Here is a 16,178-nt window from a genome sequence, read left to right as displayed (position 1 = left end):
CTTATTCGGCCTCTGAGGGACAGGTTCCATGGACTACAGAGACTCCCATGCCCTATGAGAGACCAGTTGCATAAGCTCATCATAGGGTGGAGACACCCAGGAGGTGGAAGGTTGAGACCCAAAAGCCTTCAGAAGAACAGACTCATCCTCAGTAGGGATTTTGGACTGCCAATCACCCCTATGCCTAAGTATCTCCACAAAGGAGATGTCCTCAGACGGGGATCGAGGGGACCCTTCTGACTCATCCAAGTCAGTGTCCGATGTCAATGACTCCTGTGGGGAGTCCAAGTGCCTCCTCTTGCACACTCTCTTTCTGGTAACTTCCTCAGTGGGAACCACTGGGGAAGTCTCAGAAGAGCAGGGGTGCCCAGTGGGGCTACCTGAGGCTTTGGGTCTTCACGCTTGGGGTGGCTGACGGAAGCAGACACAGGCACTTTAGGGGAAGAAGATGTCAGACCTGGTGATGAGGAAGTCTTAGGAGACGGTACTCGCCTCATGGCTTTGAAGGCATCATGGCTCTGATGAGAAGGAGTTGACGCACCCGAAGGAACCACGATCCCTCCGGCATCGATGCCGTGGGCTCCGAGCCCGAGGTAGGAGCTGAGCTCACCCGCGCCGAGGCCCCGAGAGGAAGAGTTGGCACCAGTCAGTGCGACTATCCTCCCTGGACCCGACCGGAGAGTGTCGGCTCCTAGAGTCCCCAGTCGGCACCAAGGACGTCCGAGTAGATGGAGCCAATGACACTGGGACAGGTGTCGGATCCAAGGGTTCTACAACCATCAGGTTGGTCTCGTCTGGCTCCGAAAACCCGCTACGGCTCAGAGGAGGAGCAGTCAATTTCTGGGTAGTAGTCTTCAGTTCCGACACCTAGGTCGGAGCAGACAGCAATGTAGCTAGGCCTGGTGCCTTTACGAGCTTCTGTACCAGCCGGTCCACGTCCGAATCTGAAAGACTAACAGAGGACCTGGAGGAATGCACCACTGGTGCCGACTGGAGTAATGGAGAAGAAGGAGATTCGGAGACCGGTTCCAAGGAAGTGTCCTGGGTCCAAAAGGAAAAGACTGTCGGCTCCGAAGGCTGTGGAGCCGAAGTCACAGCAAGTTCCACTTTCTTAGACTTCTCTGACTTGGAGTCTAAAGAGGGTTTGGAGGACTTCCATGACTTGCTGGCTTCATCCTGGTCAGTCAAAGCTTCCACAAAGACGTGCTTAAGAAGACCCCAATCCATGAACCTTTTCTTTCTCTCAGCAAGCACTCTAGTGGAAAAGGAGTGGCAGATACTGCAGGACTCCTGAAGGTGCACCTCACCCAGACAATAAACACATTGAACATGTCTGTCAGTGACAGACATTTTTTGTCCACAGTCGGGACATTTTTTGAAACCAGACTTAGGATGTCTGTCTTTATCTGCCGACATAATAAGAAACCAATTCTATCACCTTTAACAAGAAAGCAACTTAAAAAACACGCACACAATATTAACAATGCCCAAAAGGAGGCCACACTGTGTATGTATGTATGTATGTGTGTATATATATATATATATATATATATATATATATATATATATATATATATATATACATATATATATATATTTGGGTCTACCTGAAAATACCGACACGCAAAAACACCGACAACGAGATAACAGACACCACAAAACCGAAAGTTCAAAAACACGAAACTTCACGTGCCCGACAAACCACAATCTTGACAATCAACAAAACAAAACAAGTACCTTTTCCGTAAAACACACACACACAACACAAGCACACCAAAAACCTACACTAAACCTTACATACACAACTATCTATGCACTAACCTTAACCCAAACCCTAACCCTAAGGTCCGTCACTATCGCACACTCACCTAACCCGCGCCCTAACCCTAACTCACTTAACCCACCCCTAACCTTAAAGTCTGTCACTATCGCACACTTACCTTACCCGCACCCAGACCCTAACGTCCGTCACTATCACACACTTAGCTTAACATGTCGGTGTTCTCAGCGTCGGGATTTTCATTTCTCAGTAATCTCCATTGTCGGCGTTGACAGCGTTCGGTGTTTTCAGGTAGACCTATATATATATATATATATATATATATATATATATATATATATATATATAAGACCACACAAGAACTAACTGTATATTAGTCAAAAATACCTATCTGCAAAAATTGCACTAAAACTACACTACTAAAGGCCGAAGCCCACACTAGCAAAGAAAGGCCACTAAAACTAACAAGGCCCAAAAAGACAGTACTATTCGGGAGTAGATTTGAAATATATGAAAAATTTTTAAGAAAAACTTGCTAATTCATTGAAAAAGTCTCGAGCAGAGCTGGAAACCAAGAGATCAGTGCCGCAGCAAACTAGATCTGAGGTAATTCCAGCAATGCATCATGGGATAAGGGGCTTGGTCTCAAGCTACTGGTAATCTTTAAGCTTTGCTAAACAGCTGTGTCAGAGCTGAGGATCAGCTCCAAACCCATCAGTGAAGAATGAACGGCGAGACTGAACAACTTCACATCAGTATTTTCCTTAGGAACACAGCCAATGTCTAGCATGTTTCGCTCCCTGGTATTATTTTTTTTCACAATCTGGAGCAATTGTTGTTCTTGAACATGCATTGTGGGTAATTTCCTTATTAACATTGTCGAATCAATATAATTCCAGTCCGTTTCTAATAAATTTAAGTCTCCAGCTAATATTCTTCCCTCCAGTGTTTCATGCAAGAAATGTATATATTCCTCTAGGTCATCAGCACTTTGGTGGCCTATACAGTTGTATGTTCCAGGTTTGTCTTTAATGTCACAGTTATACAGTCTATAGTACTGGTATTATCACTCAACATGTAATAATCATTGATCTCATAACTATCTTTAATCCCTTCATAACACCTCTACCTGACTTTTTTGTTAGAATGTCTATTACAATAAAAACATTTCTACCCTAACAGAATTAGTTTCCAGTCATTGTTCTTTAACCATGTTTTGTAAACAATATCATCCATCTTGTGTAAACGCAGCAAATTTTCCAATAAAAAATACTATTAATGCTCCTAGCATTAACAACCATCACAGATGCATCAAATGTTATCTGTGAACTGTTAAATTTTTGACTTGGTGAAAATCCTACCTAGTGTTTGTCAAATACTGCAAAATATCTGCTGCAGAAATTCTCTTCTCTGATCTTGACAAATGCACACCATCCTGTCTAAACACATGTATGTCCGAAACTATGCTTGGATGCTCTACACATTTCCATATTTCAAATGGAACTTTTTCTCTATGTAGATATTTACCCAAAAATATTTTCATTCACAGTGATCTGACTATCCTTTCTATATGGGATTCATGAAAAATATTTCCTAACACCAGTATAACCTATACTAAAAGGACCGTAAATTCCCTACTAACAGAGTACCAACATGAATAAAAACAGATCCTTACTTCCTTACATTAACGTGATCCAAGGCTTGTCTCGGATCTTCTATTTCTGGTCCATTACCTTACGTGCAAATCCAAGTATCAGTTCCTCTAATAACTGAATCTTCATTTACAAGAATATATTTTCTGACCAGATCTGAAGAAACTTCACCTTCTAATACAGCAATATCTGGTCAGTAATTACAAAGGAATGATTTTTATTCACCATTAGTCTTATTAATACCACTATTTTCAATGTGCATTAAATTTGCAAGCATACAGTTCTCATCCACCTGGCTTTATACATCCACGGCTTGAGCCATGTTTTCAACACGTCTTTCTCATCTTTTTCTTATAGTAATATTCCCCAACCTATCCACACTCAGTTTTGATTTCTTCCTTTCACCTGTCCCTTCCCTCTTTTTTCAACCTTTTCTTTTGGAAAAATGCTGCCTTTTTCTGTAGGCTGAAGATTTTCTAATAGAATAATGTCATAATTCCCTTTGAACTGTGTCTCACATAAAACAGTGCCCTTTTTTGTACATATTCCCTTTACTTTACAGACATTTATCAGTTTAATTTTCTTCCTTATTTGTTGTGAATTTCTTCCTTCCTTTCTTTCTTTGTTTCCTTCTAAACACTCTGAACCCTCCGATTGCCGAGTACTTGCATCCAGAATTCCAAAGTTGTCAGGAGTATCATCTTGCTTCATAGGGGATGAATGAAGTTTACTGCCAATAGACATAATTTCCTAAATGTGTTCTACTCTCCCTTTGCCTAAAATTATTCATCTCACCAGCCTAAAATTATTCATCTCACCAGTCCACTCATTAATATATGTAACAGTTCCCCAAGCCATGCCAACTGCTCAAGTGCTACTTCATCAGTAAGTCTAGATTTACTTCTAATAGCAGTAAGCAAATCAACCAACTTCTGACATGAGGAAAGTACAGTTTTGTACCTACCATAAATGTAGATGTCCGAACTGGATAGCATCTGCAGTCATAACAAGTGGGTTGTCCTGTCGTCAGGCAGCCCTTCAGTCGGCCGGATTCCAAAGTCCGGGTCCGGCTTCGGCTGATGTCGCACTCCACCCGACGTCATCTCTGTTGGTCTTCGGGTATAAAGGCATCAGCCGACGCCATTTTCCTCAGTGTTTCTTGCCCCAGATGCCAGTAGCCCTCTTGCAGGCTAAAATTTGGATAGATGCCAATGTTTCCAAATAGATAGAGGTAAACACAACAATAAGCATGTATGTACATATACAAAAACAAATACACCATAAAAGACTCCCCCCCCAACAGCTAGCTATTAGAAGGGTAAACACCCTAGGAGTACCACAGAGGGATGGTGGGAGGGTAATCCTGACTGCAGATGCTATCCAGTTCGGACATCTACATTTATGGTAGGTACAAAACTGTACTATGTCCTTCATGGATGCATCTGCAGTCATAACAAGTGGGTAGAATACCATAGCCAACTAGGGAGGAGGATAAAAGTAGATTATGGTGTGTTTAGGATCCCTTGCAGTACAGCAGTGGCAAACCCTGCTCGGGATCTGGAATATAGAGGCAAATTATAATGCTTGGCAAATGTATGCACGGAGGTCCAAGTAGCCGCCTCAATAATGTCTTTGGTTGCCACTCCTCGTAAGAAGGCTGTGGTAGTGGCTGTTGCTCTTGTAGAATGAGGTCTTATGTTCTGTGGAATTGGTTTTCCATGGAAGGAGTAACAGAATCGTATGCAATTTCCTATCCATTTGGAGATTGTCTGTTTGGAAATAGCTTTTCCTTCCCTTCCTGTTGCATAGGCTACAAAAAGTTGGTCAGTCTTTCTGCTATTTTTGTTCTGTCCAAGTAGTAGCGTAGCTGTCTATGTACATCCAAGGTATGCAGTATTCTTTCCCTCTGTTTTGTGGGTTGGGAAAGAAGGTAGGTAGGTGGATTGCCTGGTTTAAAGACACTCTGGATACCACCTTAGGCATAAATGTAGGATTAGTCCTCATGGACACTCTATCTTGGTGGAAGATTAGGAAGGGTTGCACTGCCATTAAGGCCTGTAGTTCTGAAACCCTCCTTGCTGAAGTAATTGCCAGTAGGAAAGCAGTTTTCCATGATAGGTGTTGTAGGTCTGCTGTTGCTGCTGGTTCAAAGGGTGCTAGTGTCAACTTTTCTAGCACAAAGTTTAAATCCCAAGCTGGTAATGGTGGTTTCCTTGGAGGTTTTACATTCTTGATTCCTCTGAGGAATTGTCTGAGCAAAGGGTGCGAAAAACAGGTGTATCAAAGCTGTATTCTGCTGAAATAGCTGATGCATGTATCTTGATGGAGGAGTAGGACAGGCCTGAATGAAGAAGTTCAGCCAGATACTCCAGAATGTTAGGCATATCTATGTTTGACACATCTTTTCCTCTTTCCGTACTCCAGATGACAAACCTTTTCCATTTTCCAGCATAGTTCCTTCTTGTTGAAGGTCTGCGTGCTTCCAGAATAATGTCTTTAACTCTTTGGGAAAGTTCTGGAATAGCTGCTGTTATGTGATGTTCCATGCAGTCAGTTGTAAGGTTTTTAGGTTTGGATGTATGATGCTGTAGTTGTTCTGCGTTAACATCAAAGGCATCAGGGGAATTGTCCACATATTGTTCCGAGACATGCTCCTCAGTAGTGGGTACCAGTGTTGTCTTGGACAGTTTGGAGCTATCAGGATTATCCTTGGACGTTCTTCCTTGATTTTTAGTAGTACCTTGTGTATCAAAGGAAGAGGCGGAATGCATATGCTGTTAGGCCTTTCCAGTTGAAAGAGAGCGAATCCACTTTCCATGCTAATGGGTGGAATGTCCTTGTGCAGAATTTTTGAGCTGGTGATTGAGAGGTGATGCGAATAGGTCTATCTGTGGCATTCCCCATTTCTTTGAGATGGTCTTGAAGATGTCCGGATGAAGCTTCCATTCGTGGGCATCCGAAGTGGTTCTGCTTAATATGTCTGCTAGGGTATTGTCTTTCCCTGGTACAAATATTGCCTGTAACTGGATGTTGTAGCTGAGTGCCAGGGTCCACAGCTCCAAGGTCATTCTGCATAGGGGTATGAATGAGTGCCTCCCTGTTTGTTGATGTACCACATGACTGTGGTGTTGTCTGTCCTTATCATCAACTGGCCCTCTTTGAGAAATGGTTTGAACTTTTGGATTGCCAGTTTTACTGCCAGCATTTCTTTTAGGTTGATGTGCAGTTGAAGTTGATCCTGTGTCCACAATCCTTGCACGCATTTGTCCAGCATGTGTGCCCCCCATCCTAGGTCTGAAGCGTCTGTTGTGATGGTCTGGCTTGCTTGACATCTGCGAAAGGGTAGGCCTGGGTTTGACTGGCATGCCTGAGCCCACCATAGGAACTCCTGTTTTAAGCATGGAATTAGTGGGATTTCTGTTTCTAGACTGTGTCTGTGTTGGGACCATAAATTCTTTAGGTACCACTGTAGTTTTCTCATATGTAGTCTGGCAAATGGAACCAAGATTATGCATGATGCCATGAAGCCCAAGGCCTGCAGTACTTTTCTTGCTGTTAACTTGTTCAGTTTTGTTAGTGCCAAGAAGTATAGAGGGAGTTCTTTTGTTTTTCTGTAGTCAGGAATGCCATTTGTTTTACTGTGTCCAATTCCGCGCCCAAGAAAGTCCTTGTTTGGGATGGTATTAGCCTTGACTTTTGTAAATTGACTGTGTATCCCAGTGCTTGTAGCAAGTAAATGACCCTTTGTAAATCTATTGTCAGCTTGCTTTTGTTGTCCCTTGTAGCAGGCAGTCGTCCAGGTATGGGTAAATTTGAATTCCCTGAAGTCTGCAATGGCGATTACTGATGCCAGGCATTTTGTGAATACTCTGGGCAGTAGATAAGCCAAAAGGCAATGCTGAGAATTGATAGTGCTCTGATCCTGCAAGAAATCTGAGGTATCTTCTGCAGATTGGTCGAATGGGGACGTGCAGGTATGCCTCCTTGAGATCTAGAGTTACCAGCCAAGACTCCTTGCCCAGCATGGGAAGAAGTTGCTGTAGGGTCAGCATTTTGAATTTTGGGACAATGATGTATGTATTTAAGGTGGACAGGTCGAGAATTGGTCTCGAACTTTTTCCTTTCTTGGAACTAGGAATAGTCTGGAGTAGAACCCCTTTCCTTGCTCTGCTGCTGGCACTCTTTCCACAGCTCTCATGTTTGCTAACTCCATTATCTGGCGTAGAGCCTCTGTTTTTTGATTTGGAGGTAGATTTGGCATTCCTCTTTGACTGGAATAGTGTGGAAGTGAAACCGTAACCTTGATCTATGGTTTGTAAAATCCACTTGTCCTTTGTTATGTAGTGCCAGTTCTTTGAAAATAAGGTTAACTTTCCGCCTAGAGGAGCTGCTATTTGTTCCCTGGTAGTCGGTTTAGGTTAAGTCACTGTGGTTGTGTTGATGTAGTGGCAGTGGCCGTGTCTGTGCCTCTGTTGTTACCTTGCCACTGTCTTCCTCTGTAGGCACCTCCTCTGGATTGGTTTCTGCCTCTGGAACGTCTATTCCTGCCCCTTTGAAATTTTGTGGAGTCAGGAAAGGACCAATTTTGGCAGGCCAGTTCCTGCTAAACCTTGGGGTTGAACCTGCAAGAAATCTTTAACAGTTTGAACAGATTTTGCCTTTTCTTCCATTTTCTTCATAACCTGCTGGGCAGATGTACCAAACAAACTTGTCTTGTCCATAGGAGCATCTAGCAACTTAGCTTTAACATGATCCGGTAAAGCTTGTTCCTTTAGCCATGCATGCCTTCTTATCACTGTGCCTGTCATGGCTGATCTAAATGAAGCCTCCAGTGCATCATAGCCACATTTTAAGGAATGGTTGCTAACCTGTTGTATGTTATTTACCATATCTAATACATATTTCTTATCAAGAGATTCATCAGTGGTTAGTTTTTAGTTAACTGATCCAGCATAAACTCTTGGTATTGTATCATGTGAAACTGACAGTTTAAAGCTCTAGCTGAGAGAGTAGCTGAAGTGTAGACCTTTTACCCCATCTGTCTAATGACCTTGCTTCCCTTTCAGAAGGAATAGGGTTTTAGCTATGGTCGCTGCTACTGCCTTGGGGCCCTGGGATATAGTTTCTGGGTCTGCAAGTGGAGCCTTGTAAAGGTGGTGATGAGTATCTGGCACCCTGTAAAATCTGTCTGGTTTGGTAGGGGCTGGGGTAAAGAATCTGGAGCGGAGCAAACATCATTGAAAGCATCATCCACCACAGAGAGAACAGGGGTATAGCCAAGGGCCTGTGCTGAGGGAGGTGCAGAAAGGTCCTAAGTCTTTTCTGGAGTCTGAAAAATCCTGTTGCTGCCATTGGAACTGTTCTCGCATGGCATGCAAAGTTTCCCCAAAGGAAAATTCTTCTGGTGGGGAAGCAGCTGGGATGGATTCTTCAGCATCAGAATCTTCAAAATTGGAGAAGGGAGCATCTGGCTGGTCAGTTATGTCTGATTCATCAGCAGAATCATCAGAGGACACTGGCTCGGGGGGCTCTGCCCTAGGTCTCTTCTCTGGGGCTGAGAGGCCCTGTCTGGGTGAGATTGAGATCCTCTAATTAAAGAAATTAAATCTTCTGCCAAGGTAAGCATTTGAGAACTAGAAGAGGGCCTGGATGGGTGTGGTTTAACAGGCACTGTTTTAGTAGTCTTGGCAGCTTTAGCCCTGGCGAAGGCCTTAATGGACATGGCTGCTGGAGGCCTAGCAGCACCACGTGCTGGGGTAGAAACATCCAAGGGATGGTGTCTGATAAGTCAACCACCGTAGTGGGTAAAATTTCTGAAGTCGTTCAAGAGTTGTAGCAGGGGCCTCAGTTGTAGGAATAGGTTCAGCTGTACTTTGTTCAGTTTTCTCGGTTTCGCCGAAACCGAGACACTCGCGTTTGCTTGACCAAGGTTTCGGCGAAACCGCGGATCATGAGTGTCGGTCTTTATCTTTGCGTTTTTTGCCAGATTGGGTAGTCGGAGGATCCGACGGCATAATGTACGCAAAATCAGAACCGAAAAACTGTTCTGCGAACTCCGACCGACGCCTAAGCGTCGTCGGTTGAAGGAAGCACAGGCCGAACAGGCTGCTACGTCGTGGGCTGGGCCTAAACAAGGCAGACAGTAAGAGTGGAAATCTTTATGAGGTATTTGTTTCCCACAGTTTAAACAATTGTTAACTTTTTCTGACATCGGCTGAGGCAAGAAAGAGTCCCCAACGGGGTACTTAGCTTTAGAAGTCTTCAAGTAGTATTCGGTGGAAGTAATCTCTGGATCCGACCGACCGGCACTTGCGAACAGCTTCTGCTTCGGGCGCCACGCGGCAAGAAAGACTGAGGAAAATGGCGTCGGCTGATGCCTTTATACCCGAAGACCAACAGAGATGACGTCGGGTGGAGTGCGACATCAGCCGAAGCCGGACCCGGACTTTGGAATCCGGCCGACTGAAGGGCTGCCTGACGACAGGACAACCCACTTGTTATGACTGCAGATGCATCCATGAAGGACATCACACCGGTGTTATCAGGTGTTACCTTTAAATATGCATAGCATTTATTACACTGTACGAGATATTTGTGCTTTAGCAAATCAATAGCATACTCACTTAAGGAATCCATATTCAGCTTCAACTGAATGAAAAATTACAAAAGAAAAGAATTATCAAAATTATTAACCACAGAATTCAAAGATAACTTAAATCAACTTGTATGAGAAAAATCACACAAGCAAACAAAATATTAAAGTAAGTATAGTAAAGTTGTTCTGACCGTACAAGTCCTGAAATTCAGACAAAAGCTCCAATTCCTTTACATCGCTTGCAGATGTACTTCTTTTTAACAGTAAAGATCAACAAATCATAAACAAAGATAGGATTGTTTAGATGAGTTCTAGATTGTCCTCTCTGCAGTCGGTGTGACTTTATAGCTGACTGGGCTGCTTGGGATGGCTAGAGCTTGCCTGTCTAAAACCTATCCCTTTCGAACAACCAACATTGAAAATTTAAAGATACAACAAAATATAAATCAAAGTAAATTTTCTTGTCTACAAGCTAGCCTTCTTACAGGAGTGAAAAACAATGGTAAAATAAATATAAATTCAAATAAAATTTCTCTTCCCAGTCATAGGAAGGGACAGGGAGAGAGAAAGAGGAATGTGACTGTATAGCAGGGCAAGGATAATCAGATAACACCTGGTTTGTCAGGCAAAGGAGGCTTCTGAGCTGAAAGAGTTTGGGTTGCCTTAGCAGGAGAAGCCATTCTACAATCCTTTTTACCTTTGGGGGGAGGGGGGGCAGTCTACGAACAAAAGCAGGCTTGCTAGGATAATTCCTTTGAAATTTAGGAACAGGTGAAACAAAAATACGTTTCGGATCCTATAAAGCTTTATCCTTTTCCTGTAGGGACCTAAAACAACTCAGCAGCAGCTGCACCAGACAAATGCTTTTTGTCCAGGGGAGTATCCATCGACTTAGCTTTGATATCATCAGGCAAAGGCTGAAGCCGAAGCCAAGAATACTTCCTCAATACAGAATCAAAAACAGCAGGCATGGATGAGGCATAAGCTGCATTTAATGGAATGGCGAGCGACCCAAGATAATGTCCCTAATAAAGAAAGGGCAGAAGTCTTCCCCTAAGAATCAAGAAGGTCTGAAATAACCTGACAGGCCTGACAGAGAATAGAGGCAAAATACATCTGATCATATCAGTCTGGTAGATCACACCTCTAAATGCCAGGGTAGTAGTAGTATATACTTTTTTATCCTACCTCACTACAGTTCTGCTGTCTTTGTCAGAAGGAAGCAACATTGTAGAAGGCAAGAGTTTCGATGGCTTGTCAGAAGCAACAGGCAACTAAAGAGAGGTGAGTAAAGGGACACTTATAAAGAAACTAAGTCTTCAGGCACCTTATAAAACCTGTCAGTTTTTTTGGGAGCAGGGGGCAGGGAATCAGGAGCCTGAGACGAAGTGGAAAAGACATCCAGCAAAGCAACAAGAACAGGAGGGATAGCACAATACCTAGAAGACTCCATTTGCCGAAGCTCATAGTACCGCTTCTGAACATCAGACACCTGGGCACAATCCCATTTAAAAAATTCCATCACTTGGGAAAACTGTGTCATCAAAAAAAAAAAAATCTCTTCAAAAGGAGAATCAGGACTGATAGATTAGTCTAAGGGAAAAGGAACCTGGGAAGAATAAGTCAGGGATTCCTCATCAGAATCTTCACCTTCAGAGGAATCTTGCTCTCTAGGCCTCTTAACAGGCATAGAAGACCAAGGAGGAGGAGCTGGAACAGAAACCCCCTGGGGAATCTTCAGAACTATAAGGACATTAAACAGGCTTGAGTGAAGTTTTGCCACTCACTCTAAGGATCTTTAGGAGCAGGTGAAATATGTTTTTTAAAGGGGGCATCAGCCATATAGATTTTAAGTGGCTCTGACCCCTGATGACATTCAATTAGTGTAGTTGGTATCTCTTCACTCACCAAAATCTGAGGAACACCACTAGGACCTGTACATCTGAAGTGGACTTCTGCAAAGCCTCCATAAACGTGCTGAAGCCGGATCCACCCCAGCCGGCAGAGGAATCGGACAAAAACTGGGTGGTCTTCTGGGCTTTCCCTAGCCTCAAGAGAGAGATCCCATGGAGGCGGCAGAGCAGAAGAAACAGACTGAGAATTCTTGGCCATCTTCTTCGCAGACTGCTGACCCTCAGGCCAGGAAGATCTTTCCATGTGTCTTTAGCTAACAACTTTAGACACTGGTTTTCTAAATAAATTGAGTAGTCAGCTCTCCTCCTCAGCTATGTCTTAGGGACAAAAGCCTGGCAAATAGCATAAGATGTATGGTCATGGGAAACACCTAAGCAAAATAAACACTGCATTAAATACTACATTCATTTAGTATAGTCGGTAACTCTTCCCTCACCAAAATCTGAGGAACACCCGTAGGCCCTTTGGTAATTATTAGCTGCAGCTCCCCCTGTACATCCAAAGCAGGCATCTGCAAAGCCTTCATGGATGTGTGTGAAGCCAGATCCATGCCAGCTTGTGAAGCGGTCGTGGCAGAGGAATCCAACAAAGAAACCAAGTGGTCTTCCAGGCTCTTAACAGCCTCAAGAGAGACGTCTGGCAGAGGCAACAGAGTAGAAGAATCAGTCTGAGCTTTCTTGGTCATCTTCTTTGCAGACGGCTGACCCTCAGGCCGGGAAGAGCCTTCCACTGTGTCTTTAGCTAACAGCTTTAGATGCTGGTTTTCTAAATAAATACCCAAGGAGCACAACAAACTTGGGGGACAAAGGCCTAACAAACAGGTCAAGAAGTATGGTCATGGGAAGCACCTAGGCAAAATAAACACTACTTGTGATGATCTTTATGGGAAATATGTCTCCTGCAATGGCATTTCCCCTTTTGGGATGACAGGAAACCAACAACCAAACAAGTAAAAAAAAAAAAAAAAAAAAAAAAAAAAATAAGATAACAAAAACCCCAATGGGGCACTTATCTGAAGCGGCCTGGTAACCAGCAGGCGAATGAGTATTCAGACTGACAATCGAAGATGGAGTTCGAACTGGTGGCAAAGTTGTCCCGAGGATGGCACATCTGGACATCACCTATATGCCATGCGCAGACAGCATACCTGTGACAATTGCAACCTACAGGCTTTGGTATACTGGCCAGACATTGGGCTGCCCTAGATAGGGGATCCCTGTTCTAAAGAATATTGCAAAAGTGATGTGGAAGGACATCTACAGTTCCTATCTGCTGCAGCCTCCTGGCCAAGGTTACATCAGAAAAGGTTTATATGTTTTCAGTACAATTATACAAGATTAAACATAATAGCAATAATAAAAAATAAACACGAAGTAAAATATCTCTGGTGAAAAACTCTCAAACAATTAACCTTTAATGTATTAACAAATGGTCTTCCCTTACCCGTTTATTATCTGCAGGACTGTGGTAGAACTGTGAGATCACTGGCATATTACTACTACCATCAGACAGCTTAAATTTTTCAGATATTTTCTGAAAGGTATTCCCATAGTCACTTGATACATACACCTAAAAAAAGATAAAATCAGCAAACATATTATATAGAAATATGTTATGAAAAACAAAATAAGGTTTGGCTTTCACCCAAGAGGTATAATATACATTTCAGCACTGACGGTGAGCAACTGTAAATCCCATATATCTTATTGAAAACATCACGCAATGCTTAAGAAATGGCTGCATTAGCTACTTCTGGTGTTTTCTTATCTGTGAAATGCTATCGTCATGTTTTCTTAACCACAAAGACAATATGTTATTTATAATATTGCCTGTAATAGCAAAACACCATTGAAAGTAGGAAAGGAAGAAGTTTTGAAAAGCAATTACAAAAATATTTCTCTTTTGAGAATACCGTCAGTCAGCAGACAAATTAAGATTAAGCTAGCATGCCAGATGTTGCTTCACCTATAGAATAAAAAAACTGCCATCAACTAACTGAAAAGTATCAGCATTTACCTTTTCAAAGCAAGCCACCAGTAGCTTACATTTGCAGACATGTACAGCAACACACTTGCATTTATGGCGGTATCACTCAAACACCATCAATGTGCATGATCTGATAAGGCACATTCATTAACAAATTCATAAATGCAATTTATGTATTTAATACTCACTGCCACCCCCGTTACCCCCCCTACCCTGAAGAAAGGGACAATACTCAAGAAATTATGTCCATTCTCATCTACAAATGCAATGATTTCAGCAAAGACTTGTTTGGAAAGGGCAGTGACATGCCTCACCCACCAACCTCTTTATGATCCTTTTTTTTTTTTTAAACAGAAGCTGCTTAACATTAGACAGGAAAAGGGAGTTTCCTCTTCCTTGAAGTTTTAACTTTCAGATCTAAAAGGTTTAACATAGCCACCCCCAACACATACACACACACACACACACACACACACACACACACACACACACACACACACACACACACAAAGGATGCACTCTCAAACACATCTGATACAGCTGCTCCAATGGCATACTGGGGTAAAGACTTAACAGCCCAGCTGACCTGGGCTCAATTAGAAGTTCAAGCAACTGCTGTAGCGGCAGGTAGGAATGGGTGTGCCCATCTGGGGAGAGAGTGCTCGCTGCTGACTCTTCCTAAGAGGAGGTGTGGCCCCAAGAGGAGAGTTGTCCTATGTTACAACTAGCAAGTGAAAGTGCTCCCCATTGGACAGAAGCACAGATGGCAGAGCCCCCAGATTACTTTTAAGATCCATGAGGACACTGACAGACCAACTGTGGATGTAGGAACTCTGGAGCTGGGCTGGTATCAATGAAGTCCAAGGGGACCAAAAAAAGAAAAAAGAAAAAAAAAAGTGCATCTGACATGCATAAAGTGTAATGAAGGCGGTTAAAAAAATGTGTTAAGGTCAGGTACAACGCTCAGCCATCGTTTGTTTCACTTAGGGGTGTTACTGCAGTGTTGCATTTGTGTAAAGCACTAACTGTAAGGAATACTCTTCAAAGAAGAGGCCCTTGCAAAAGTTTAACAGATTTCTGTGCATCAACGCTTGCTCTCCATTAGCCAGATTGTTCCTGCACTGCATTGTCCATCTTGAGCAACATCTTGTTCCTAATTTAGCACTTGCTTTAGCTGTTATAAACTACACATTTAAAAAGATGTCACCTTTAATTCACTAATAGCAAAAAATTAATAAAAAGTATAATACCCATTTAAGAAAGTGTCAGTGTATGCTATAAGCACACAGATTCTACACAAACCCAGGAGAAGACCGTGAGATGTTTGTGTTGTTCCATTTAGTATAATTGTGTAGACAGCTTATCGTAACAGATATTTAAACAGATCACTGCAGTAGTCTGTACTACTGTGCATGCCTCTCAAATGTTCCTGCTTTTTTGTTTCAAATTTCTGCTTTGTCCCTCTAAATCATCCCTAAAACCAGTGACTTTTGGAGAAATGGTGGAAATTATCTTTAATAAATAATGACAATTAGGAGTTAATATTAATTTCCTGAAGTAAAAATTCTTAATTCACATTCTCTTTTTCTGTCAATGTCTCAAGTTAACACTGACCGTTTTTAAAAAAAATGTGTTTCTGAGTATTTCTGGATTTGTTATGATTTGTTGAGAGCCATGCTACAAGAACCTAAGCTGGATGTATGAGGAAATCTAGCAGCTAGTTTCTACAGCTCATACTTTTTCCACTATTTTCATAGTATATGTCCAGACTCCAGTACATCTCAGCATGCCAATAAAAGAAAAAACTTGCAACACTATTTACAGCTTTCTCTCCCAGAACCTATAACAACAGCCCCAAGGGTAACAAGGTAAACTAGGACAGTGTAACGACAGCAAGAGTAGTTCGATTTTCTATCCTTAAGTGCCAAATATGGATATGAGAAGGCCGGGATAGGGAGAGTTGATGTTTTCCTGAGCAACTGCCCAGAGCTATGGAGACCTTAGGCCTTGGGAACATGTGCAGTGGTGGGGAAAAGAGAACACATGATAGACAGGCTACAGTTAATTCTCCCCCCAGCTCAACAGTGTGATGAGATAATCTGGAGACCAGCAGTAATAAAAAGGGGATGGCGGTGGGGGAAGAGTACTACAGCAGTGATCTACTTGAATGTCTTCTATCAACGGCAAGTCATCTACATACCTGAACTATGTTCTTCATTTAGATCACTGTTGTAATAGTCCCTGCAACTGG

At 42.6% G+C, this 16,178-nt stretch overlaps 1 protein-coding gene across 1 annotated transcript in view; it reads right to left on the bottom strand.

Annotated features, from left to right (window-relative positions):
• Positions 1-16,178, bottom strand: part of SORL1 (sortilin related receptor 1) — a 5,131,225-nt gene that overhangs the window by 4,745,722 nt on the left and 369,325 nt on the right. The window contains exon 3 of the mRNA XM_044081038.1: positions 13,385-13,510. Within this exon, the coding sequence (XP_043936973.1) occupies positions 13,385-13,510 (126 nt within the window). The remainder of the gene's footprint in view (positions 1-13,384; positions 13,511-16,178) is intronic.

This window comes from Protopterus annectens, chromosome 8.part0, assembly GCF_019279795.1.
Source record: "Protopterus annectens isolate FY-2018-M chromosome 8.part0, PAN1.0, whole genome shotgun sequence".
NCBI classification, from domain to species: domain Eukaryota; kingdom Metazoa; phylum Chordata; order Ceratodontiformes; family Protopteridae; genus Protopterus; species Protopterus annectens.
This window is presented reverse-complemented; position numbering and strand designations above follow the sequence as displayed.